At 56.4% G+C, this 27,217-nt stretch overlaps 2 protein-coding genes across 5 annotated transcripts in view; one reads left to right on the top strand and one right to left on the bottom strand.

The window, feature by feature from the left end:
• The window catches only part of Naa15-16 (N-alpha-acetyltransferase 15/16), a 99,423-nt gene that overhangs the window by 49,048 nt on the left and 23,158 nt on the right, over positions 1 to 27,217 (bottom strand). The gene's annotated exons all lie outside the window — the stretch shown is intronic.
• LOC149372315 (uncharacterized) lies at positions 115 to 26,661 on the top strand. 4 transcript variants are annotated; one of them, XM_089566772.1, is made up of 2 exons: positions 115 to 698; positions 24,361 to 26,661. In XM_089566772.1, the coding sequence occupies exons 1-2, from the start codon at positions 663 to 665 to the stop codon at positions 25,903 to 25,905; spliced, it is 1,581 nt and encodes a 526-aa protein (XP_089422898.1). In that variant the 5' UTR covers positions 115 to 662; the 3' UTR covers positions 25,906 to 26,661. The 4 variants fall into 4 exon arrangements, with proteins under 4 accessions (XP_089422898.1, XP_089422899.1, XP_089422897.1 ...); XM_089566773.1 differs by lacking the exon at positions 115 to 698 and adding an exon at positions 12,978 to 13,290; XM_089566771.1 differs by lacking the exon at positions 115 to 698 and adding an exon at positions 16,747 to 16,918.

Below are 27,217 nucleotides of genomic sequence, written 5' to 3'. Positions count from 1 at the left end.
AGACCACAGGTGCCGGCGGAAGGCGCGGGACAGAGAAAGGGGCGGAGAAAGAAGAAGGGGTCAAGGAGAGGGCGAGAAAGAGAGAGGCGCTCTTCTCCGGGAGCGTCTGCCGAACGGCCGGAGAGTTCTCGGCGGCCGCGCATCCTCCGGTCGACCGGCTCTCTCTTGCTGCCCCCCCGCCAAGTCGCCGTGATGAGTGTCGCGCGCCGTGCCCGCGTCAGTGCCGACGTCCACGTGGTGCGGAGACACCGGCCAGACGGGCCTCTCCCGGTTCTTCTTCTTCCGCCAGTCGCCTGATCGCCACCGACACGCACAGAGATCGGAAACATCGTTCGCGATGCGAGACAAGAGGCGACGGAGGAGAAGTCGCCGCACCGCTGTCACCACGTCCCCATCCACTGCCGCCCCCTTCCGAGAAGAGAACGGCGGCAGCTGACCAGTACGTGGTCACCACACCAGTGAGCCGAGTTCAGGGGGGTGTGTTCCCTCCGCTGAGGCCGACAGGACTGCAGCTGCCGACCGGAGTTGTCGGCAGCTCTCAACGCCTTCTCTTCTTTCGTCCCCTCACTACTACTCCTACCACAGCGGATACGCATACACCGGCGCTCGACAGGACAGCCCGTAAGAGAGGGGTCGCCGCCGCAGGTGTCCACGGAGGAGCCATGCGGACCGAGTCCTTGGGCCCAGCACGGCGACAGGTAAGAGGGCATTTGCGGCGGGAAATTTAGATTTACGGTGCGACTCGTTGGGGGGAGGAGGGGGCATTACTATGATTCATTTCGAGCCGTCGCAAGCAGCGGCTAACGGTCATTTGTAAAGACGCTGTACCCGGTCGGCCACGTTCAAAAGGCTGCGACGCGAAACCAAGGAACCGGTCACTACGCAACAGATTACGATCGAGCTCGGAGGATTAACGTGAGACCGGGAAACGGGCTGCTGAAACCTGCGGACCGGATGCCCCGCGGCGGGCGGCGGGTAGCAAGCCCCGACGAAGCGTCAACGCTGCAGTGCTAACGGTGCATTTTTCCACAGAAATGAGCGCCCTAAAGCATAAAAACTGGCGCAAGGCGACATTCGGGGTCGAGTTTTCGTCAGGAGAATCCGAGGTTTCTAAATCGCTGCCGTCGCATCCGCCCGCAACACCAGAAACGCTTTATCGGACGCAAGGGGGAGAATGCTTCCATTATAGCAGGAAGAGTTCAACAAGTGTGTTCGCCACTGCCAATGGCTTCGTCCGACGAATGCCGCGTTGCCACCGAGGCCCCCAGGCAGCGAGAACGGGCTCTCAGTGGAGAGACGCGCCGCGCACGTCAAGCAACCGCGCACAATTTTATAGCGAAGGTGACCGACAGGATTGCGACACGCCTCTCGACGCAACGGTTCAGTGGAACATGGTGAATACAAAAACTGACGCTTTGGTTTCCTCAACATCATTTGTAACCAATTTTAGGTCCCCATTAAGTTCGCACTATCGAGGTTCACCGTGTATTCCCACGCGCGTCGTGAAGCGGTAAGACAATGGCTTCAAAACGCGAGGAAACACGTAGGCAACACTGTGTCGCGCTGTTGATCCGTCCAGCAGATGCGTCTTACGCCGCCAGGAAACACACCGACGAAAACAGCGGAAGGGTGTCAAAAACGAAGATATAATATGGGCTCAAAAAAAATTAAAAATAAAACTGAGCTGGAGCAGTACGTCGCTGAGAATGACGAACAGTGATCCACAGACTAGGCAAGAGCGATTTTACAGCTTGCTGCAGTGTGTGTATTGGCGTCCGGCAAGTGTCAACGTGGCTCGACATAGCTTTCGGTAGGACGGGAAGGTACGATCTGTTCGAAAGCGCCAGCACAATTAGGCATTGCTTTGAGCGATGACCCACACGTAACTGGCGCCAACGCAATGCACACTGCTCGTTCTTCTCACTCTAAACAAGTGTGCGGAGCACGGTACGACTAGAATTAAAACACACATTTTCAGCTACCAAGTGCTCTGCGAAAAAAGCCCACTCTCACCCTTAACGTCAACAGTTAACGGTTTTTCCGGGAATACGCTTTCGCCAGTGTTAGCGCACCGACATTCTTTAGGCCACGGCGCTGCGCGCGAGAGCAGGGGGGGTCTGAAGAAGCGCCGGTCAACGGGTCAGCGCAAACAAAAGCCGCGAGAAGCGGCAAGGAAGTCCGGCACGCCTGCCTGCCTGCCCGGGGAGGCGCGCCGTCATCCCCAGATTTCCGAGCACCACGCACAAAAGACGGTGATGGGGGGGCGGGGACGAGTCCAAAACGATTCAAAGCAGCGCCGGGCAGAAGCAACGGCAGCAACCGGACCCGTTAGCACCTCCCGGCACGCCGTGACTGGAGAGCATTGGGTAAGGAAAAGAAAAACGCCGAGCAAGATCAACTCGGGACGAAGACGAGGTAGTTGGGCTCGTCCGTAGGTGTGCGGTAGAGGGTCGCACCAGGCGAGTGATGGATGATCGCCAGCCGTCCACACACACACACACTATCCAGTTGCCACCCTCCCCCCAGCTCCGCTTTCTAAGCTGCCGGACGGGCAGGCCCGGAGGAACGCAGCTCAACGGGTCTGCCGTTTCGCGGACGGCGGCTCCTTCGCGATGCACGTACACACGCCGCTGCCGAGAGCGCGCTTTAATAGGTGGCAATCGCGAGGCACGGAGGGCCCTCTGAAACCGAGACGACGTACACAACAAAGGGCCCCGGCGAGAGAGCGATGGAGTCTCTGGGACGCGGCGATGAGAGGCAGAGAGACCAGTTTGGGCCGACGTCGGAGCGGGGCATTACAATGACAACCGCAAGGACACGCGAAACGGTGCCCCGCAATAAGTAGCGAGGGAGAGAGGACGACAAACCGGCAAAGCCAACGCATGCACTAGAGTCGAGCGCACTGAAAAGGCGCTCGGGCCGAGATGCGATCCCGCCGCTGAATGTTGAGCCCAGTGTTCCATCTCTATTCTCTCCGGTGACTCTGTGTCCTCCACCACCCCCTCAATTCGCAGTGCGCAAATCCCTTCGGGTCACGCGATCACAGTTGTATTCAACTCGCTCCGCGCAAACGAGTGCACGCGCAAAGCCATTCAGTCTTCCCTGCTTTACCACAGCTCGCTCCCGAGAACCCTCTTATTACTACCCCTCGAGGAATCGACAAATCAGCCTCTATTTTTTTTTTCCTTTCAGGAGCGCAAAGCTCATCAAAGGACGCGCACAATAACGAAAGGCAAAGGGGGGAAAAATAAATAAAAGGTACTCCGATAGATCATCGAGAGGCGCGAAATTCACACGTGGGGCCGAAACGTTAGGATGTAACGCTTCGGAGGAAAAAACAAAAACAACGAAAGGAATGATCCCACACTACCGGTCAGCGCGCAATAACCGGACTGGTCAGACGAGTTCGAAATCGACGGCACATCATCACGGCCTTGTGGCTTGCGCGAGAGCGGTCGACGCTAACGGGGGGGGGGGGGGGGGGGGGGGGGGGGGGGGCAACTGGCAGGCACGATCCCCGGCCGAAAAGTAAAAAATCAGGCTGCCCGTGCGAAAAGGTTACGGCGGTTAACAGATGTAAGTACGCCGCGAGATGGAGACCAGCGGCAGCGATCTCACGCGAGCGAAGACAAACAGGTTCGCCGGCAACGCTTGAATGAATGACCCGACCCGCCAGAGCAACGCGCATCTGCTACGCCGGGGAGGCATTACGACCTATGGCGAGCACCGTGAGCACAGCTCCCTGGTGGAAGCGATACTCCATCAGTCGCCTACTGGAATGTACCCCGGAGGTGTCCCAAAAACCGACGCGGCAAAGAAACAACCTTCAACTCGAATCGAGCGAACGCAGTCCGAAAAACCAAACCGTGAGAAGAAAGAATCGGAGCTCAACCCTCTTGGCAGACCGTGCCAGAATCCCGACTCGCGCGCCAGCAGCAACCGAATCGGTCATGGGCTGCGATAACCACCGACCTTGTTGCGCCGTCCTCAAAACAAGTTCAGCTACACCTCAGCGCCGTTTTTTCGAAGAAAAACCGGTCAAAGCTAGCCGAACCCCAAAAGCGCTGCTCCGTGCGCAAGGTACCGAGCTAAGTGGCACTGGAAAAACAGTGCGCGGCGGCGTCCGGTGCGACCTCCCCCACTCGAAGGCGCGCGCAACCACACACCACCACTTGCGGAGGAGGAGGTGGCGGGGTCAGAACCATAAAGCGCCCTCCAGTGCGACAGGCGGAGGGAAAAAAACGAGGAGGAACGGCTGGAACACGACCCCAATGACGGGCGCGAACAGTACCGGCGGCGGAAAAAAGGAAAAGAAAAGCGGCCCGCGCACCGATGACCACGACGATAAAACAAAAACTTTTTAAGGGGAGGGGGTGGAAAAAGCTGCGCGAACAGAAACAAACGCGCCCAGCTGTAAACGCGTCCAACAGCAGCTGCAGCGCGCGCTGAGCGAAAGAGAAAGGGGGGCGACGCTGAACAAAGGGATGGCCGATAGAGCTAACGCGCCCAGAGAGCCAAGCCTGGAATGCACGCGGTTGGCGACTTCGGCGGCACAGCCGGAAGGAAGGGAGAGAGAGAGAGAGAGAAAAAAGGAACGTAACCCGAAAGGTCGACTCGTGCGAGAAGCCCCGGAAAGAAAGGAGAACGAGCTTTCTTCGCAGGCACGGCTATATTTGCTCTTGTTTTTTTTTTTTCCTCTTTAACTGCACCCGCACAACAAACGACACACTTGGATGAGGGGACGAGGAGGAGGAGTCATAACGCACGCGAGCATTCTCGGGCGCCGCTGGCGCGAAAAATAGCTACGCGCACTGCACGCAGCCAGGCGGGGGGGTCAGAGGTCACGGGTTCGATCGCGGAAGGAAAAGGGAAAAAAAAGGTTGGGAGCTCTGGAGCGGCGGACGATAAATCAAAAACTCTTACGATGCAGCGCCGCCTATGGCTGGAGCGGGCCGAGCCATAATGATTTACATAACGTAGCAACGCTAAAAAAGCCCGCGGAAGCCGGAGCAATTTAAGAGGCGGAACAAAGGGCGTCCGAAATGGGCTCCGCATAGCAACGCATAAGCTGCCGACGCGATGGAGAAGAGCCGCTAAAGAAAGGACCCGTAAGTTATCCCGCGTTGCGTTCGAGAAAACCGACAGGTGGTTGCGGAGAGACTATTTACGTACAGCCTCCAACGCCCGCAATCAGCGAGGCGGGTATACGACGCCCGAAGGCGCTGGGGATACGACGCGACGGCTATTAGCGAAAACGCCTCGGCCCTCGAAAGGGCGCGAAACCGTATGCCGCCCGAACTATTTATGAACTCACAAAAGTCAGTGTGAAGGTAGCGAGATTCCTGAAAGAAATAAACTCGCGAAGACTTCCCCATTAGCGCTCCGCTCATCGCCGGCGCACTCTCGTCACTGGGGGCTCCGCCACGCAGTATCCGGTGCGCACGGTATATCCGTATACGGGCTGTCAGAGATCCAGCAACGCGAGGCGGTCTCCCCTTTTCGTCCGCCCGAGTTTCCACGCGTCAGAGGGGGAAATGTCCGCGCTTCCGACAGAAGCAACGAGCAGCCTGACACTGTAACCACTTCTACGACGGAGGCCTGGAACGAGGCACACCGCGAATAGAAATAACTCCGCAAGAGTCGAGAAAGCTGCCATGCCGAACAAGGGATGACAAGAGATCGCGGCAAGGGGAGGAAATGGCAGGCGGAGGGGTCACTCGTATAAGGGCTGCCGCAGAAGCCACGATAGAGAGAGAGCGCCCGAATTCGACCGCCAGGAGGAATTGGAGCTCGCAGCATTTCCCCTGTCGGTTCGAACTGAGCCGAAGGACGACGCGCGCCGCGAACCAGTCGGCGACGCAACGCTGGACGGCGCGCGCGACCCAGAACGGCGAGGTTAGACAAGGTCGCGTCATTGTGAGCGCCGGATTAGGACGCAAAACGCGTCACGCCGGTCGAAAACCCGGCCAATTCGGCCGAGTCCAAATAAAGAGAGAGAGCGAAAGTCGAAGGAAGTCGTGCGGGGCAAGAAAGCACGAACGCACGGTTGGACGACAACCACGACAGGTGCCCGCAGCGGACGAAAGTCGGCGTATCGGGTTGTACCGCGGACCGCTTTCCATTTCCGTCCGAGTGCCAACGACTCGAGCCAGCGAAAGGAGAAACCGAAAGTACGGAACGCGAGAGGTGGACGGAAAGTTCGCGAATGTAGAGCGAGTACCCGAGTGAATCCCGAAGCCTTCTGTCTGTGCGATCACCACAGCACAGTAGCAAGCGACGCCGTCAGAAGCACGGAAACGCCTTGTGCACGCAAAGCCGAATGTGGCCAATCCCAAATCCTTGCCTATTTCTAGCGACCCTACTCGGCCCATCTTCTAGCTCGCTTCTTTTGGTGCACTAGAACTCGCGTAGATAACTTGGGTCGATAGGCGGTGCTCATGTTAGATTCCGGCTAGGTGCTTGCAGCTTTTGTCACATTTCGCCGATTCAACGTCTCAAAGCACCATGCTTCGTGCTGGCAGCATGAGCTCAAACAGCGCTTCATTCCCAGCCCACGGGCCCTACACAGTCGAGCGCGAGCAAATTCGCCACCGAAAAACCCGTCTCGCTTCGCGTCCAACCAGCGAACAATGCGAACACAGCGACAACGCTGCGGCAAACTATGATGAAGTAACGCCGGCCATTAATTTGGCGTCCAGCAAGAGAATCGCGCGCTCTTTTTCACGCTTGCATCACGCGACCACTAATGAAGATAATGCCTCGGTTGCTGGCGGTGCAGGGGGTAGGATCACGGTGGAACGGGTTGGAGTAACTGTGTGAGAAGAGGCAGGCCAGCCAAAAACAACCACCGCGGCCCGCAACGACGCCGGGCGGGTGTCACAGGAGGAGGAACAGCGGGGACTAGGCATCTTCCAAACAGCGACCACAGAGCACGGCGCGCGCGCACGCAGCGAACGAAGAGCGGAGGTCGGGAACGGGGAAATGGGCTAATCGCATGAGACCGAGCGGAGGCACATCCTCCTCCTTGCGAAGCCAAGTGCTGGGCAAGGTTACGCGTTTCGTTCACAAAGAGGCGCCCACGCTGGCCATACACGCATATATGAACACGAGCCGGGAAATGCGCGCGCAGAAAGAGCGGTTAGAGAGAGAGAGAAAAGCGGGGGGGGGGGGAGCATTCCTCTTCACTTCCGACCGCGGTGTGGACGGGAATGCAAGCGCTCGGGTTCAGTATTGTGGAAAATACCTGAGCACGGTCTTAACCACAAGCTACCGCAATTATTGCCTTTCGACATTCCTAAGTGGGTGCGCACTAAAGGTTCTTTTGCCAAGCAGCTTCCACTAAGCAGAGTCGACGGCCTCCTACACGACTAAAACGCCTAATTCGCCTGCGAAAGGAACAATCCCTCAGCAAGCACCGACACGATAACACTTGCAAATTGTCACCATTCGAGCGCGGCAGACGCGTCGGCCCGCGAACATGCGTTTCGCCGTCCCACGGTGCGCCGATTTGGAAAAGCGCGGGTCTCTCTTTTTCCCGCGCAGCAGCCAGCGAGTGAAGCCCTTGTTCCTCCGCGGGCGCGACCTTTCGGCGCCGGCTGGAAAGAAATCGACGCGAAGGCGGCGGCGCCTCCGCGCACGCGCAGAAAGCGATGACGAGGCGAACTCTTAACGCTACGCGAAACCCACACACCCGGCGAAGCGTATAGACCGTGAACTACGACCGCGACGGTGACGCCGGCACAGCGGAAAAGTCCTGCCGGGCCGCACGTCAAGGTTTTTTTCGACAGCGGTCCCAGAATTGTCGGTCGTTGCAACAGCCTGACGACGCGTGGGCAAGGCACGCGCGAGTTTTCCCACAGCGCCGAAGAACGGCGTTCGTAAAACCGGTTGTCTGAGCAGAACACATTCAAGCGCAGGCACAGAAGTAGTAAAATTCCTATCATGCATTCATATACCTATAGCGGGACACTAGCCAACGTAATTGCCCGCGTCTTCGCTCACAGCAGCGTCTAACACGCCGTCCTAACTGCGCAAGCCAACTTTGCATAAAACGTAGCGGATAGCGTGCCAAACTCAAGCGCGTAGGCGAACAGGTCGGACGCATGATCCATCGCGTTTCTAACAAGCGCGGCGGGTTGCGAGGCAGGGACGCGCTTCGGCTCGCCCATGCCTTCGTGACCAGCAGGATCCTCTACTCCGCTCCCTACCTTCGCACTACGAAACAACACGAAATAAGAATCGACACCATCGTTAGAAAGGCTACAAAGCGAGCACTGGGCCTCCCAGTGGCCACCTCCAATGCTAAGTTGTCGGCGTTGGGGGTGATAAACTCCTACCAGGAGTTACGAGAGGCCCACCTCGTGAACCAATATACGCGACTCTCGCAGACGGCCTCCGGGCGCCGCCTGCTAGACCGCTTGCACATCCAACACGAGTGCACTCCAGAGGAGACGTGTCGGATTCCGGAGCTATGGCGTCACAAGCTCTGGGTCCCTCCACTCCCGCGCAACATGGACACACATACACACGAAGGCAGACGAGAGGCGCGCGCTCGGGCCCTCGAACACCAACACGGATCCAAACAGGGTGTATACTACGTTGACGTGGCAGGGCCGTCGCCCAATGGATTCTACACGGCCGCAGTAGTTCACCAGGATCAATGCGTTAGCGGGCTCTCCTTTCGAGCTCGAAATTCAGCACAGGCTGAGGAAGTAGCCATTGCGCTTGCCGCCTCGGACTTGAATTCGAAGGTAATCGTGACAGATTCGCGTAGAGCCTGTCAACACTACCTGGCTGGCGAGATTTCACCTTTAGCCTGGAGTATATTAAAGCGCGCAGTGAGGGAATCGGACCCTTCGCCCAAACGCATAGTTTGGACTCCAGGCCATCAGGGCGTTAGAGGTAATGAGGCTGCGGACGCGGCTGCCCGAGCGCTTACCTACCGGGCACCTCACCCAGGCTCTTCCGGCTCGGAGATTGTGCAACCGCTTCTGCGGTTCAGAGAAATTCTGGACGACTATTGCGAACGCCATCGTCTTTTCCCGGTCCCTGCTAAGGGCCTGAGTAAAGCTGATGAGCGAACTCTGAGGCGCTTGCAGACCAACACTCTGTTGTGTCCTGCAATAGTGAAACATTTCGACCCCAAAATCGATGGGCGCTGCCCTCACTGTGGGGAAGTTTCCGATACCTTCCACATGGTTTGGGCCTGTCAAAAGAATCCTTCCCTTCCCCCCAATCCTTCCCCTTCCCGAGAGGCATGGGAGGCAGCCCTGCTCAACTGCTCGGGGCTGGAGTCTCAAAGGGCTCTAGTCCAACGGGCGCGAGTAGCGGCCTCGTCCAGCGGGGTCCCGGACTAAGGACTCCACCTATGTAAACGACCATTTTTGGTCTGCAAACTCTCCTGTTGTTTATTAAAACGTTTTCACCACCACCGAAACCGCGCTCACTCCCATCCTTGCAACTAAAAAGGCCGGCTGAAGATCGGCCGCAACTCGCCAACACATGCCACTTCCGTCGCCTCAACACCGATAATGATTGGAGCAATTTGAAAACGTGGTACGCGGAGCTGGCGCACGCGGACCATTAAAATTACACTTCAAAATCAGCCAGAAACCATCTACGCCAATTATCGAACCCCCGACACAAGGATTGTCCGTTCCGCGTACACGCACACATCATCATCAACCGGTGCAGGTGCTAAGCTGGATGCCTGTTAATGAGACTCCGGTGGCGCTATAGGCGAGACGAAGATGAGGCGAGCGACCAGTGCCAAGTGGCATCCCTTCCTCGGTGCATTTCTCGCGCGCATGCCCGAAGGAGCGTCCCTTCGCGACGCGTCGCGAAGGGGCGCGAGGCAGCCGCTGTAACCGGCATACCAGCGGGCAGTCGGCCACGTATATACCATCCAGCGCCAATGCGGCGGCACGAAAGGCGATACCTTCTTTTGTTTCTTGGCAACCTTCGGCGCGAACGGAGCGCGTCCTTATCGACGGCCATCCTCCCTCTCTCCGGTTACGACGCCGCGCGCGCATACTACGCGGGAGGAACAACTTTCGCCTCGAGCGGCACCTGTCTTGGCTCGCTGCGCCTGCGATAATCGCCGGTGACCGGCAAGAAAAGAAACAATGCCAGCAGCACTCGGCCACGCCGCGTGACTGGCGCTGCACAAATGGAAACGGCAATTAGGGCAAAAGAAATTAGAAGGTGACGAGGCTCGCCGCGGTTAATCGCATTCGGGCGCGAGGACGCGTCAGTACGCGAGCGGTGACGCGACTGCGGCTTGCACTGCAATCGAGGGTGGTCGGCGAGGACGCTACAGTCCGCATTTCGGACGTCTCCGTCTAATCAGTCCCAGCGAGGCAGGCGGTTTTTTCCTGGGACGAAAGGCGTGGAATCCAAATGCTCATTCTCAGGTGAATCCTAATTAACTCCCCACTCATGTCCGCGAGAGTATTCCTGTTTCATTAACCGCGCGTACAGCCAGTTCAAAGAGACGCAGGAGTATCAGGCGGATGCAGGTTAGTGCCAACGACTGTGTCGCAACAAAGACAGCTGTAAGCAAACCTCGCACCGTCCGCCACTCGAGACCGCGGCGACGAGAGAAAGATACCACACGGAAGCCCGCACGCAGCTGTCCAGCAGCGCTCCTCAACCACCCGCCACACGCACACACAAAAGAAACAAAAACCGTTCTTAAGTTGAAAAGAAAGAGTTCGCCCGCATGGCGGACGAACGGCGGCTCGCGCGCGTCAGTCACTTTTCGCCCGTCGGAATTCGAGCGGCGAGTGATTACCATCATCTCCTGCACAACCTAGAACCGTTAGCGACGAGAGCCACAGTAGAATGAGAAATGGAAGGGAGGGTGAGGCAATCGACGGACTTCACCGCAACTGCTGTCAAAACGAAACGGGGCACTTTTCGAAAGCGAGCGAGGAAGAGGACACAACGCGGTGTGAAACGCTTTCCCCTTCGACGGAATAACGCCGCCACCAGCGGACCACATCCGGCGGAAAGGAAGCCACTCACACACACACACCTCCGGCGGGCACACAAAAGCGGGTATGAGAGTGATCAAACAAACAAATAAACCCGCAAACACACACGCGCGAAACGAACGCTGCAGCTCGGCCGACCACAAAAAGAGAGGATCCATTCCGAGCTCGAACGATTGACGGCGCCGACGAGTGCGAACTGGAAACGATAATGACACACGGGCCTTTCTCGCGCGCATCGCCGATAAAAGAGAGAAACGCGTCCCCCCCCCCCCCCACCCCCCCCGCGCGAAGTCAAGGAGTCTCGCTTGACGCCGGAAGGAAGCCGGTGACACAGATCCTTTCTCCGCTTGCGTGCGTGTGTCGCGCTCTCGGTGATGCGACGAGGCGTCGGTCTCGCGCTGCGCCGACGAAACAAAGGCAGGGGAGGCAGAATAGAACGCCCTCCTCCCCTTCGCCACTTCTTCCCTACACCGAGAGGAGACACGCGAAGCACCGAACTGCAGTGCCGCCGTGCATAGCAGAAAACAAAAATAAATAAAAGGATGCGGAGAGAAGAGAACGCGACCCGACGCCGCGAAATTACCGTTATTATACCGCGCGCGCGCGCGGCGATATAGGACGTGCGGTACAAATGAAGAAGCCCGGGAAAGTGTGTCGCCGGCCGCCGCAACGCTTCAAAAGGTGTCCGCGGCGGCAGCTAACGCAGAAGCGGCGCTTGGCCGCGATCCCCCACCCCCTCTTCTCCACCGCGGCAGCTTCTGCTCCTAACGATGCAGCACCGCCGTGCCTCACACGAAGACGCGTTCCTCATTTTGCAACAACGCGCGCCGGGCCGCGGAGAATGTGAATGGACCCCGAGAGGTGTAGGTACACCGCGCAGCGGGGGGAGAACAAAAATATATTAAAAAGACAATAAGGAATAAAGAGTGCGACCCCCGCGCGAAACAACTCGTGCGCGTCGGCCCCGAGGCGAGCCAGAGCCGCATTAACGGTCCGAGAAAAAAAAAAAAAAAACAACGGTCAACGGAGCCCCCGCAGAGCTGCAGCAGCTACGCACGCGACGCGCCGAGTTTTGACACGAAAGAATCTTGCGTTACGACCGCAGCAGCAGCTTCGCCAAACAAGCCAACCTCGCCAACGTAGTTGTTGGCGCGATGTGGAAATCGGAGCGGCGTTACGCGAACGAGACGAACTCGCCCCCGCAGCCGGGGCTCCCACTCGTTCCGCGAAAGGCACGCGGCGAAGACGAAGCAGCAGTGTCATTCTCGCATAACAGACGCAGTAACTTCCTCTCCGCACTACCGCCGCGTGAAAAGCGACCGACCGAAGAGTGCGCGTGTTCTGTGTCTGCATACACGCGTCAATCACGGTTCGACAGACGAGAGCGGCAGGCGCCTGGAAGAAGAGGTCGCGCCTCGGACGAACGTGTGGATACCAACTGCGAGGCTGCTCGCATTGAAATGAAACGCTGGTCGAAAAGAGAGCCCGCTGGCGGTTCCGAGGACCGCCCACTGCTGGCCACGAGAGCGCTCTCTTAACCTTGGCCCGGACTGCAACGTACCGAGGCGCGTGTAATGTATGCGCCACCTTCTTGTCCGGGGCGCGGAGGGACAACCCGCTTTTTGCGTCGAGATACGCCGCTGCTGGCTGCGTTGGCGCGTCGAGGGCGTCGTCTTTTGACAACGAAAGTCGGAGAGCGATCGAGTGGTTCGTCGGGTTTGTAGTTCTTGCCAAGAGACGAGAGAGAGAAAAGAATGCCATAACTGGAGACCGGTTGTCAAGTTTGCATCACGGCCGCTGAGAAAACAGTAGGCGCTGCGGACTGTTGTCGCAGGTTAACGCTGATAAGTTTACTGAACTAACTAGAGGATTTAGATACCGATACACGCAGTAGAGCTGGCCGAAGAGAGAGATGCTGAAAGCGAGTCGTGGTTATGCAGGTGCTACGCTACTACCATCAGGGAGTCGTCGCAGGCCGCCTCACATGTCTATGTTGTGGTGATAGTGGTACCTTTTTCCCCCTTCTCTCTCAAGTTTAGGACAAATACGATGCTTAACACCCTTCCTGTATTTTCAGGCGCAGTAGCCACGATGTGTCCTTTCAAATTCGGGGCGACCCGGAATAAGACGTGTGCCACGGTTACACTTTCCGAGCTCAAGATGGGAAACTTTCTCCGTTCAATCCAGCGCCATATCGGCTCCCAGAACCGGGAAGAATGAGAGGAGAGGGGGGAACTGACCGCGCTCAGCTACCCGCAGCCCCCATTACCTCTAGACAAGCATCTGAAAGCGGACGGTAAGCATTAAAAACATATTAAAAAAAAACACCGAGCTCACGGTGACATGGTGAAAGCGCCTAATGAAGGCCATCATTCAAAGCAGGCAGAAAGAGACCTCCGGCAATCTTACGCACGCGACACCCAGGGAAGGCGGACAGGCAAAAAGCTAGCCACCGTCCAAAAGAGAAGGCGGAATACGAAACTTCGCCGAAACGTCCTCTAGGCATACAGCCGCGGGTCATCCGGAACGGGACGCGCGATCGATCACGACCGATCGGCGAAGCACCTAACCACAGCCACCACTGCAGGAGAGCGCGTGCATTAGCGCAGCGTAGCGCGGCATAGCACAGCGCACTGAGAGGCGACGTCAAGGCCGACCAGCAGCGGCAATCAGCGACGCATTGGCACGGGCCAGCGGAACCCGTCGTGCCCGGAACGTCCGAGCGAGCGGTCCGGAGCGCTCGTCCCCCTTTCTCGCCGCTTCTCGGGCAGCAGCGGTGGAGAAGAGAGCGCGGGATTCCCACGCCGCCGCCGGCGACCCCGCGACCTTCTTTTTCCGAATACCAACGCGCTGCAGCCGCCGCCGCCGCGCCGGCCGCTCGGACCCGCTCTCGGAGGTGGACTCTCCTCCCTCTCCTAACTCTTTCCGCGCCGAAACAACGCGCGCATCGCACTTTTATTATCGTTCTCCTCCGCTCTCATGCCGCCGCTGCCTTATAAAAGTCCCCTGCCGATCAGGCCACGCGTTCCAAGCGCGTTTCGTAACGCATTCGCGGCTAGGCGGAAAAAAGACAAAGCGCTCTTCTCGCACCATCGACGGGCAGGCTGCCCGCTGTTCTTCATCTATGCGCCCCCCACTGCATTCTGATGACAAAAGCAGCACCGAAGCTGGCGAAACGTACACGCGTTCTCTTGTTCTCAATGGTCAAAGCATTCGCTTGCGCCGTTTTGACTCTGTTTTTTTAACCCTATTTGTAACAAGCCCGTTCACAGCTGCAGCCTTCACACGCCGGTGCATGAGGAGGAATGAGCCGAACAAGCTCTATATAAACAGCACAGTCCGAGCTTTCGGCCTAACACGTTGACAAAGTAGCCCCCGAAAAATGCAGCGACAGCACTCTTTCCCTCTCTTTCTTTGCGACACTTGCGCAATCATACGAGCAGGAGCCACAACACAATGAAGAGTTTGATGCACATTTCTAACTACTACGACTAGGCGAAAGTATTCCCAGTTGAAGGGGAACCGGTGCCAGACGATAACACGAACGAAAGCGTACCCGAACAGCGAGCGGCAGCCACGGGGTATGCAAATTGAACTACTGCGCGCACACAAGGCGCGTGCCACGGGCGGAATTCCACGAGCACGCCGACCCACCACACGGCGGGCGCAGCCTGTCAGCGAGACACGCTCGGCAGCTACCGTCGTTCACTGACGGACCGACCGTTCGGAAGCGACCGTAAAAGGCCGTAACGACTCGCCGGTAGCCGTCCCCCAGCTCCAAGGCACGAGCACGGACTGCCGGACAAACGAACGAGCAAACGCACGAACGCGGAGGGCTCTCCCGACAGGTACATCGGCGCGGAGCGAACAACAAAACGACGAGCGGAGCGCGGCAGATGCCCCGGCGGACCAATTTGCATACGAGAGCGCTCGCGCACGTACTGAGGAGAGAGAAAGGCAGCGGCGGCCAGCCGTGGCGAACACGGGCAAGCGGCCCGCTCGCTGCCCGGCCGTCGCGGCGAAGGTCGACTCTTCTCCCTGCTCACGCGCGCGCACGTGAGAACACGGCGAAGAGAAGACGGGAAAGGTCGCGAGCCTCCGCTACTTCCCCGCGCTCCCTCTGAGATGTAGGGGGGAGCTGCCAGAAAGAAGCGCTGAGGTCGCTCACGTCCAACACGCGGAACGGTACTCCGAAGGAGCGCGGCTCCTCGCGGCCGCTCTGGTTCGACCGCTGCAGAGGTCTAACAACACACGGCGGCAAGACGGCTTTCGTGACGGAAGCATGGTTCGAGCTTTTACACAGCAGACACGGACGGTGCGCAGCATCATAAGCACAGGGGGCGCGCAGGCTCAGCCGCCCCTACTTTCTTCCGCTGGCCGCTATATGCATAGCTTTATAGTGCCAGCGGCCGGCAAGGTTACATGAGGCGAGAGTCTGTTCGCGCAGGAAGATCGCGACAGCTCGTAACGGCTGAGGAACCGTTACACTCTTGTCGGAGCACGCGTCGCTGTGGGCCATCATTCCAACGTGGCTCAATTTCATAAACCGACGGCCAGGGGCAGTAACAGGACTCGGAATGCGTCCCAGCGCAGGGTCACGCACAAAGCAGTCCCAATAAGGCTAGCAGACTCGACCTCAGTACTGCAGGATTAATCACGGCGGTAGTGCTGCCAGGCACCGGTATTTTTCGTTTTCTTCCTCCTCTCACGAGACGTAGTGACCCCACCGCCATAGGCGCGATCGACAGGTCGGTGGCACCTCGCAGCAAGGCAGCCTTGGTTCAGACCCAAGACCGAGAGTGGCCCACCACCCCGGAAGATATTCGCAAAGCGCAGCCGACGCTTTTACGCAGAACAACGGCGATTCCAGCGGTGACTCTTTCTCGCCCGTAACTGTCCTCGCAGCGTTACGGATCCCCCGAGCGTCGTCTTCCGCGTAGCGCGCGCATAGCGGGACCCTCCTCCGCCCGTTCTTCCAACAACAGGGAGAAGCGAGAGCACGCGGAAATGAACAGCGCCCCATCGCTGCTCCGGCGCTTCCTTTTCCGCGGAGCCCATTCAGTGCTACGCCCCCCCCCCCCCCCCCTCCCTTTGCGGTAGGCACCCCTGACCGACAAAGGGCGAATTAAAAAAAAAACAATACGAAGGAGCGCAGCTGCTTCTAACCCTGGCCCCGAAGGCGAGCCGGTACGAAAAAAAAAAGAAAGAAAAGAACCCGCCCCGGCAGGCGCGACGTCTCCCGCGAAATCCAGATTTCTCGGGCAGATGCCGGCACGTGCTGGCGTACCGGGAACAATGCCGAGACGACAGGGGAGGTGACGGAGGGAAGGCCACGCCATGAAGAAGAGAGGGGGGGAAGGCTCCGCTATTCTAATGTCCCCTCCCCGACAGACTGGCAGAAAAGGCCGCGCACGCGGAACCAGGGTCCCGGCGGCAATGGCCCTGGGCGCCTCCGCCTTGCTATAGCTTCTCATTGTAATTTCGAGCAGGCCGCCCCTCTTACCCCCCCCCCCCCCCCCCCCCCCCCCCCCCTCCTTGTTTCCACGTTAGGCGCGGAATATGAAAAGCGTCTCTCGGGAGCCTGAAAGCGGAGCCCGATAGGCGAACTGGCGCGAAAAATAACGATCAAGAAATAAAAAAATAGCGAGCGACGGCGTCATCGGCGCTCAAATCGCAGATTCCGCGCGGAGATGTCGCGGCGCTGCAATTGACTCGCTCCTCACCCATCGCTCGCTCACGGCGCTGCACTGCAGCAAACAATGCGGAGCGATGACGGAAGGGGCGCGCAGCGCATAGCGCTGACGACGACGCGGCTACTCTTCTGAGGCTATCCCGGAGAGAGATCGGCGGCTCGCAGACGCCGGCAGCAGCGGCGCATGGGTCGTCTCCACCGCATCACCCACATCGCGACGGCGGCAGAAAGGGTGAGAGAGGCCCACAGGCTTATTCTTCGTCTCTGCGCACGTGCTCTTATTATTAGCAACCCAGCCTGCCTATAAACGGAGACCACACACACGCGCGCTACAACGCTAGCGCAAACAGCAGACAAAAGGAGCGCAGAGGCTTCGCATTCAATGCCACCACACCACCGCTGCTAAGAACAACGCGGCACACATTCTGCGCAGGTCGGGAGGGGGGACACTTTCTTCGCCTTGGCCCGCGGCAAACGTCGTCGTATACGTTTATATATATATATATATATATATATATATATATATGGGCGTGTTCAGATAAGGACGGTAATCGAGGTCCCATGACCATTTTTTGTTTTCAATGAAATTTTTATATAGGATGGGCAAATGTGTCCACACAAAGGAGTGAACCTTAGTTTTGCAAGAAGCTTCGTAGTTTTCTCGGAAAAAAATCGCATGCCACAAGAGGTGGAGAATGCCGTTTTTTGCACTTCGCAAAGTTGCAAGTTTGAAGCCTCATTCCATGCACAAAACATTTTTCCCGCGCATCAGCATTTTTTCAGAACTTCTTTACAACTTGTACAATACGAAAAAATAAAATATGTTTTCTTGCTTTTTCAACCTTCCGAGTAAAAAAATTGCAAACTTCGCTTCTGGAGCTATGCGGTGCAAAAAAGGCACTTTTCAGGGCACCCTTAGGGCAAAATGCCTAAAGATCTTCCCACTGAATATTTTTCTCAGTATTTTTCAGCTCCTTTTACTCACCTCAGGCAAGTTCTGTTGCTCTAGACTCGACAGATAGTTTTCAGTACGGTCTCAAAATTGGCCGAAGTTCAAAAACGCCAAAAAAGTGACAACTTTGACTTGGGTTTAAAAAAAAAACATCATCATCGAATTTTATTAAAATTTGCCTGAATAATCCTCAATACATGGTAATTGTAAGGCACTAGAAAAGTGTTGCATTATATTGTTTTAAAATACAAAAATAAACACAAAACTGAGTTCATGTGTTTGTTATATACAATTGCTTATTACTCCCTCTTAGAAATAGTAGCTGTCAGAAATTTGATTTAGCACTCATTAAACGTGGTTACATTTTATTTACCCCAATATCCGAACCATTCTCAATGCTTATAGAACTTCTATTCGCTTGTTAGCGGCGCTGTTAATGCGTGAAAATGGGAATAAATTCGCTATTTTGCCTGAGGTCATAAGAATTGGCTGGTGGCGGTCAAACGTTGTTTGTATTCTCCAATTTATTCGTCGTACGGTCTGTTGGTATATATAATCAATTCATTAAAGATATTAGATCATTTCTCGGTTCTTATCAAAATTTTTGATATATAAAAGTTAATATTAATGCGTTTCTGAAGTCGGCGTTTTGGAACCTACATCTATTTACCTCTGTGTTCAAGGGTTCTACAAGGCACTGTCAGGAGACAAAACGTCGTCTCCTGAGGGGAACGATTTATCTGCAATGTTTTTAATCATGGGGAGTTTTAATCAGGAGTCAATTTAAAAATGGGATGCCGCTTCATGCGCACATTGCAATTCAGAAAATCGTAACAAGAAATAAACGGCGGCAGTTGATTTCGGTTTTGCGCACGGTATATTGTCCAGCACGAAGCACTAACCAGATCACAGTCTCTTCCATTCAGAAGCAGCGGTGGAGGCCACGTAGGATGCACTGCCTTCAGTTGACTGAACCTAATTCCACAGGTGGAGCGTCTGAACTCCAGGCACTTTCTTTGCCAGTTTCCATTGTTCCTTCTTCACTTCGCGAAAGTCTGCAAGCTGTGGCAGCTCCAGAATGGTGGTGTTCTTTAGTGTTTCTTGAATTGCGTCTACGAAGCCTCCGGCTCTGTGTATGGCCTCATTTGCAGGCTTCCGCAAGTTGTGGTTTGATGCTCGATGTTTCACTAGCCCACCAACGCCGTCGCAAGCATTTTTGCAGTGTCCAGAGGCCGAAAACATCAATATCGTCCGTTGACATTCACTGCGCTGCAGCTCATGAAACTGGTATTTATTCCTGAAGTGAGCGGGAGCCGGTCCCGTCACTCAAATATATTATCTTGGTAAAGATTGGCGCGTTTACTTCGATATGTGCTTTGATTTTCGACAGAGCCAAGCATGCATTAGCGGAATCATGAGACATATCGTCGAAATTAACGGCGTAGTTACGAGTCGATTTTCTTGACATGACAACGCAGGTAAACACGATTACCTGCTTTTTCTGCCAATGGTACGCTTGTACTGAGTCTGGAAGCACAACTTTCATTTTTTGGCGAAATCAGAATGTAAAACAATTGCACCTCTCTTGCAGCCGTGTGTTTTTTCATGTATTGCTCTTGCTTGCACAGATGTAATATAGTTGTAGGGAATGCATTTCATGGCCACTCTTAGAATGTCAAGAAAATCGACTCGTAAGTACGCCGTTAATTTCGACGATATGTCTCATGATTCCGCTCATGCATGCTTGGCTCTGTCGAAAATCAAAGCACATCTCGAAGAAAACGCGCCAATCTTTACCAAGATAATTGTATGAGCGACGGGGCTCCCGCTCACTTCAGGAATAAATACCAGTTTCATGAGCTGCAGCGCAGTGAATGTCAACGGACGATATTGATGTTTTCCGCCTCTGGACACTGCAAAAATGCTTGCGACGGCGTTGGTGGGCTAGTGAAACATCGAGGATCACAACGCAACTTGCGGAAGCCTGCAAATGAGGCCATACACAGAGCCGGAGGCTTCGTAGACGCAATTCAAGAAACACTAAAGAACACCACCATTCTGGAGCTGCCACAGCTTGCAGACTTTCGCGAAGTGAAGAAGGAACAATGGAAACTGGCAAAGAAAGTGCCTGGAGTTCAGACGCTCCACCTGTGGAAGTAGGTTCAGTCAACTGAAGGCAGTGCATCCTACGTGGCCTCCACCGCTGCTTCTGAATGGAAGAGACTGTGATCTGGTCAGTGCTTCGTGCTGGACAATATACCGTGCGCAAAACCGAAACCAACTGCCGCCGTTTATTTCTTGTTACGATTTTCTGAATTGCAATGTGCGCATGAAGCGGCATCCCATTTTTAAATTGACTCCTGATTAAAACTCCCCATTATTAAAAACATTGCAGATAAATCGTTCCCTTCAGGAGACGACGTTTTGTCTCCTGACAGTGCCTTGTAGAACCCTTGAACACAGAGGTAAATAGATGTAGGTTCGAAAACGCCGACTTCAGAAACGCATTAATATTAACTTTTATATATAAAAATTTTGATAAGAACCGAGAAATGATCTAATATCTTTAATGAATTGATTATATACACCAACAGACCGTACGACGAATAAATTGGAGAATACAAACAACGTTTGACCGCCACCAGCCAATTCTTATGACCTCAGGCAAAATAGCGAATTTATTCCCATTTTCACGCATTAAGAGCGCCGCTAACAAGCGAATAGAAGTTCTATAAGCATTGAGAATGGTTCGGATATTGGGGTAAATAAAATGTAACCACGTTCAATGAGTACTAAAACAAATTTCTGACAGCTACTATTTCTAAGAGGGAGTAATAAGCAATTGTATATAACAAAAACATGAACTCAGTTTTGTGTTTATTTTTGTATTTTAAAACAATATAATGCAACACTTTTCTAGTGCCTTACAATTAACATGTATTGAGGATTATTCAGGCAAATTTTAATAAAATTCGATGATGGTGTTTTTTTTTAAACCCAAGTCAAAGTTGTCACTTTTTTGGCGTTTTTGAACTTCGGCCAATTTTGAGACCGTACTGAAAACTATCTGTCGAGTCTAGAGCAACAGAACTTGCCTGAGGTGAGTAAAAGCAGCTGAAAAATACTGAGAAAAATATTCAGTGGGAAGATCTTTAGGCATCTTGCCCTAAGGCTGCCCTGAAAAGTGCCTTTTTTGCACCGCATAGCTCCAGAAGCGAAGTTTGCAATTTTTTTACTCGGAAGGTTAAAAAAGCAAGAAAACATTTTTTATTTTTTCGGATTGTACAAGTTGTAAAGAAGTTCTGAAAAAATGCTGATGCGCGGGAAAAAGTTTTTGTGCATGGAATGAGGCTTCAAACTTTCAACTTTGCGAAGTGCCAAAAACGGCATTCTCCACCTCTTGTGACATGCGATTTTTTTACGAGAAAACTACGAAACTTCTTGCAAAACTAAGCTTCATTCCTTTGTGTGGACACATTTCCCCATCCTATATAAAAATTTCATTGAAAACAAAAAATGGTCATGGGACCTCGATTACCGTTCTTATCTGAACACGGCCATATATATATATGCATGCGCGGTGGCTCACGTAGCCGCTGAGGCATGCGCCCGCTTCAGCAAAGACGCCGCCGCTGCTAGAGAAAAGTTGGACGCTCGACCTCGGCGCTGCTTCGCTTTCAATTTTTTTTTTCGCACGCACGAGCTCGGCGCTGACGCGTGTACGCCCACCTCACACGAGGCGGATCCGCGATGCCTCGCGAAACATTTTCTCGACTTCTTTATTTCAGCGCGCTGTGCGAGACGGCAGGCGGAGGGAAAGCAGTGAAGGCTCCGAGAGAGAAAGGTCATATTGTGAGAGCCACCTCCCTTAAGCGCCACGCAAAGACCAAGTAGCGAGCCTCACCCTGCGTCGGCCGCAGGCGGGAAAGCGTACAGTTAAGAAAACGAAACGTACGGGAAAGCAATGTTTCCCGCCCGCTTTTCGCGCCGCCGACCACGTTGTTCGGGGTGCAACATGCCGCGACCAAGCCGGGTAAAACCGCCATAACAACGCACGCTGTAGTGCTCGATCTCGTTTCGCTGTTTTTAATTCCCAGGTAGTGACAGACATGGGCATGCATGCTGGCGTAGATGACCAGATGCGGCACAAGTCCCGCGACCTCACGATCATTCTTTTCTTCGTCCGCATCTGTGACGGCGAGCGGCGTCACGAACCACAAGCCGCTTTCAGTGCGAGACAAGGCGCGGAAAGGCGGCGAGAGAGGCTTCCACAAAGTACCAGCCGCGCACCCTGAAGGCGCGGAGTCCCAAGACACTTCCGGTGGCTGCCAGGCGTCACAGGACCACGTGGCGGGCGCAGTCAGCGACTGACCCCGGTAGGAGGTGGGGCGTAGTGCATCTCGGCTAAGCAGGTCACGCGCATCCATTCCTCCCGGGCGTCATAGCGGGGGCAGCAGCAAGCGTGGAGGGAGGGGGGACCTTGAACGGCCCCCGGCCGCAACACACGGGAGGCAGTCGAAGGCTCCCTTTGTCTTCACGCGGATGCGGCGACAAAAGCGCCCGCGTCGCGATGAATGGTCGCTGCGCGCTCAGGTCGCCGCCGTCGCTGCCCATCGATTCAGGGACGGCTGCAAGTTCCGAGGGACACGCGCGTTACAGTGCGCTTGATAAGTAGCAGAACGCTGTCGCACGACGAGTTGATCGAAGTAGCTGGTTCCTGCCTCGTGTTCCTCCCTCTGGAGCTGCGGTTCCGCGAGAACCCCATTCTAAGCGGCGTTTCGGAAAATCAGTATCCACAAAACAAAGTAACGAAACTGGATACGCACAGCGAAATAAATTGGGTTAAGCGCCCGTATCACGCTTTGCAACACGCTTCAGCCCAGACCGTCACCGCATGTGCTCCGAGAATTCACAGCGCGCGAAAAAAACAAAAACGGCAAATGGCGTTTGAAGAGTAGACCCCCCGTGCCCAATGACCGCTATCCGAGTGCCGTGGGAGGCCGACTTCTAAGTATAATGTTCACGACGGCGCACAGGCAGCCGCCGCCAGCCATTCACGGTCACCGCGATCGATACCATTGGTGTTTCGAGGAGACCGGATCGTCTCTCCTCCTTCCCCCCAATCGGAGGTGCAGGCAGCGTTCGCAGCCGCCGTTTTGTGAGGCTAAAGACAAGGCCGACGAGGCTGGTCAGGCCCGCGTGAGAACGACCCACGCTTGTCGTCACGACGAAGCGTGCAAGCGCACTGGACGCGCATCCCCCTCCCGAACGAAGATTCACGCCGAGAGCGAAGGCCGACCGCGAACCGCCAATGAGTACCCTCCCCCAAGCCACGCGCGTGCACCAAGCGCGAGCACTACTTTGTTCGACCTCGCGAGATGACGGGTATCAGTGAGGGGCGGCGGCGAAGCAATAGCAGTCTCCCGATGACAGCCTCCGCCCCAAGACGGGGACATCCCCTTCAACGTCTCGCACGCGCTCTCCGGACGCTTGACTCCGCGGTCAACACACGCTCCTCGGCATCGTCCGCGCTAGACGGGAAGAGAAGGAGAGAGTGCAGAAATCAGCAGGAAATTAGAGCGAAAGATCAGGCCTGCGAGCACATGGCGCGCGTTCTGCATTGAATCGTCGCGAGGAAGCGTAGGGGAGGCGGAGCGGCAGAGAACCGCGCAGCCGGGTAGTTAAGACAATCAGCAGTGTCTCAAAGGGCGGGATAACCGACCGGGTAAATGAACGAGGAGAGGCCGACGAGAACAACGCAGCGAACGCGAGAGCAGGCGGAGAGATTCGCTTTCGTCGTGCCGCGCAAGGACAACGAGCCAGCGGCGGCACCGGTCGGTCGAGCCCCTTCCGCCCAGTGGGGGGAGGAAGAGGAGTGCGTGTGGCCGGCGCCCCCGTAACCTTTCGAACGGGGGGTCGCGCGGCAAGAGTCGCCAATTCGCACGGGGGCGCCCGCATTGTTTTTAAGCTCGCGCCAGTCCCTCTGCCGCTGGCAGCTGCGCCGCGTGCACTGCTCCGTACAAGGCGGCTGCGCACCCGTTGGTCGTTGCATCAGGGCGCGCGCGCACTGCCACGACCCCGTCGAACCGGAGGTGCCCCGTCGATGATGCAAGTCGAAAAGCAGTTAAGAGTATTCCGGACGTGCCCGCCGCGATCGCACACGGCACGGCACCGTCACGTGGAAGGGCGGACACAAAAGGAAAAGATTTAGACTAGACCCGCAGCACCCTGAGGGGAACGGTTCCGCCGTTGCGGGAAGACACAGCGCGCAGAAAGAAAAAAACAATCGCGCCAACCCACCATCGACGCGTTGGCAACGGATGGCGGCGGCGGCAAAGGTGCAGACGTCCGCGGAGCGAGCGTGGTGTACGCATGCATCCCAGAGAGCGCGCGCTGGCCGCGCGCCCACCGCCGCTGCCCGCCTCGATAAGCGGTCAGGGGTCAGGGCGCCGACGGTGCTGTAGGCCAGGCTCATTCGCATGGGCGACCGGTCGCGCGCCCGCGGAAGCCGCGCTTCCGTCAAACTATACGCCACGAGGCTCGCGTGTTTGCAGAGCACATTTACAACCCCACTGCGTTAAGCACCAAGAGGGTTCGGATCGGTCAGGCAACAGAGCGTTGCCCCCGCGCCGTAAAAACTGCACGACTGCAAGCGTTCGAGGCGCCCGCACAGAGCTTAACCGTATGCGCTGCGCGTTCTTTCTTCACCAACGATGACGCAGGCCCCGTACCTGCCGCCGCTGCTGCTGCTGCTCGGCCTGCTGCTGGCGGCGCCGGCGAGCCGCGCCTCGGAGCCCGTCGACCCCATGGACGCCTACCTGAGGGCGCAGCCGCCCGAGTCGGTGCGGACCCAGCCGGCGGCGGTGCGACGGGGCTTCGCTGCCGCCGAGAGCGTGTCGACGGCGAGCCGAAAGCTGCAGCTGCCGGACAGCCAGGAGGAGAGGAACACGGACGACCTGCCGTTCGGCGCGCGCCTCAAGCCGCCCAGGCTGTACGGCGTGACCGTCGTCGACCGGCCGCCGCCCACGACGACGACGCTGCCGGGTCAAGAAGCCACACGGCCGACCACGACGGCCAGGCCACGACACTACGCGCGGCCGCCGCCCTCCGCTCCGGCGCGAACACCGGGGGCCCGGGGCGGCGGCCCGCAAAGGCGGCGCCTCGTCCCTGACGACGTCGTGGGTCCCAAGAAGAGGCATCGGACGACGCAGCAGCAAACCCCAAGGCCCACCGTTCCTCCCCCACCGACAGCTCCGCGGACCAAGTTCAGGGCGCCGGCGAAGGCGACCTCGACCACAACGCCGAGACCGACCCTGCCGCCGCCAAAGAGCAAAGGCGGGGCCAAACTGAGGAAGGCGTTCCCCAGCGGCACCAAGGGCCCGCTCAAGGGGCCCATCCAGCTGCAGGCAGACAAGAACGGCACGCGGCCCGGCGCACCCACCAATGAGACCGGCGGCAACGGCACGGCGCTGGGCCCCAAGGCGCAGGCGTCTTTCTTCTTCACCAACGTGGGGCCCAACCACTTCGAGTACCGCGGCGTGTTCGACCAGAATGCGGTGCCCATCAGCTTCCGCGACAACCCAGAGACCCTCTTCCAGCTCATCCCGCAGCTGCCGAGGCTCTTCGAGGACCCCTTCTCGTCGCCCAAGGGCCCTCCGGCGCATCTGCTTCTGCAGCCGCCGCCCAGGCTGACCGAGCCGCCGGCGCCGCCACCGCCGCCGCCGCTCACGCTGCTGCAGCCGGTGGTCAACTTCATCGAGGACCCGCCGCCGCCCACCGCCGTGGTCGAGCACGTGCCCCCACCGCCACCCCCTCCTCCGCCGCCGCCTCCCCCACCGCCCGCGTCGCGGCCCCAGTCCCTGACGCGTGGCGGCTTTCCCAAGTACGACTACATCCGCGGCCCCCAGTACCCCAAGATCTTCAAGTTCAACGACGAGCGCATCAGCATCCTCGAGTTCGAGCGTATCAAACGCGAGGGCCGCCTGACGCGACGCCGCGGGGACGCCCTGGACCCGGACCGCGTGTCGCGCAACAACTTCCTCATCTTCCACGGCGGCCTCTTCAAGGGGCGCAACGAGGACCAGACGTACGGCAACCTGGTGGCGCCGCCGCCTCCGCGCAGCGAGCCAGTGTACGCGCCCTACAAGGCAATACCCGATCCCGGGGCGCCCGACCCGCCACCCGCGACGCGCTTCCATTTCCTGCCGCTGAAGCCCACCTTCGCCAAAGGGAAGCCCGGGGGATTCGTTTACTTCATCAGGACCTGAGGACGGCGCTGCGGCCAAGTAGAGACAGAGACCTGACAGCCAGCGAGCAATGTGCAGTGATTCGGGCCCGACCACGGGACCAGCAGTTCCTTCCTCGTCCTGACGTGATGTCTGTGTGCGGTTGGGTGCTCGCCATTGGGCGCAGTCGCAAAGCGACAGAGATGGACAGCAGTACGTGAGGTGTGTGTCTAAGCAGGGACCTCTCCTTAGCATGCGACTCGATCGGAAACCCGCGCCCCAATACGGCGGAGCGGGATACAAGAATGTGACGCGCTTGCGCAGTGGAGTGACACAGCTCAACTCAGTGAAGTGACATCACAATGAAGAATCCAGTGTAGTGGCCATGAACGTGAAAGCACAACAGGCCGAGCTTGTTCTCACCGACGAACATTTCAGAACGAAAGGTACCAGAGTTCACACAAATGCAGGCAGCAAAAACGTGGGCAGAGGGTGTGACCGTCGTGTGCACACCCAGGATGAATTTCGGGCACCAAGCATGCTCTCTGCAACTGTCGCAAAAAAAAAAGCCTCATAATTCAGCAAATGTTCGCATGAATAGCAAAGAAAACTATTCACTACTTACACAGAAAATGAAGCAAGCACAAAACTGTGCCCCTCTAATCATTAATTAGCATTGGTCCACAGAGTATGGAAAATCTGCACAAAAGCCACTTTACCAAGAGAATTAACAGCCACCCAAAGAAGGTAGCAAGAATTTCTGTAGATTTACCGAGAAAATAAAAACTGACTACGGCATGGAGTTGTAATTTGAGGTCGTATATGCCACCTGCTCTATCGACAAACAAGTGCCGGATGAATACACAACAATGTGGACAGAGAGAAAGATGCACAACAAATGTTGCATTACAAACACATCCTTAAGAAAAATCCAGTCAAGAAGATACAAACTGCATTACCATGAAGCACTTGGGCATAGAGGAAAGGAATGGAAAGACCACAGTCAAGGGAGCCGAGCTCCCAATCCCAGCTCAGCCTACCTCACCAGGGCGAGGTTAACAATCAAGAGGGCAAGGGGCAGCTCGGAGTGAGGAACTGCCCTTTGAGCAGCAGCAGCAAAGAAAACAAAGAAACAAACGAGGTCGGGGCGAAACAAAGGGCCAAGCAGGATGACACCATCTCGTCCAGCCCACCACGAGAAGTGGCCAGCCCAAAGGGGGAAGGGGGCCTGCATTGTTTGCAGGGGCCATCAGAGGGAGGGCACCAAGTAAAGAGAAAGAAGCCAAGGCAGAGAACAAAGGAGGCATCAGCTCTCGCGCGGACAAGCCCTCGCCTCTGCTCTCTTTCTCTCCGC

Source organism: Amblyomma mixtum, chromosome 1 (genome assembly GCF_055824585.1).
Source record: "Amblyomma mixtum isolate Tamu chromosome 1, ASM5582458v1, whole genome shotgun sequence".
NCBI lineage: Eukaryota > Metazoa > Arthropoda > Arachnida > Ixodida > Ixodidae > Amblyomma > Amblyomma mixtum.
The sequence above is the reverse complement of the archived record's forward strand: the minus strand, read 5'-3'. Positions and strand labels throughout refer to the sequence as shown.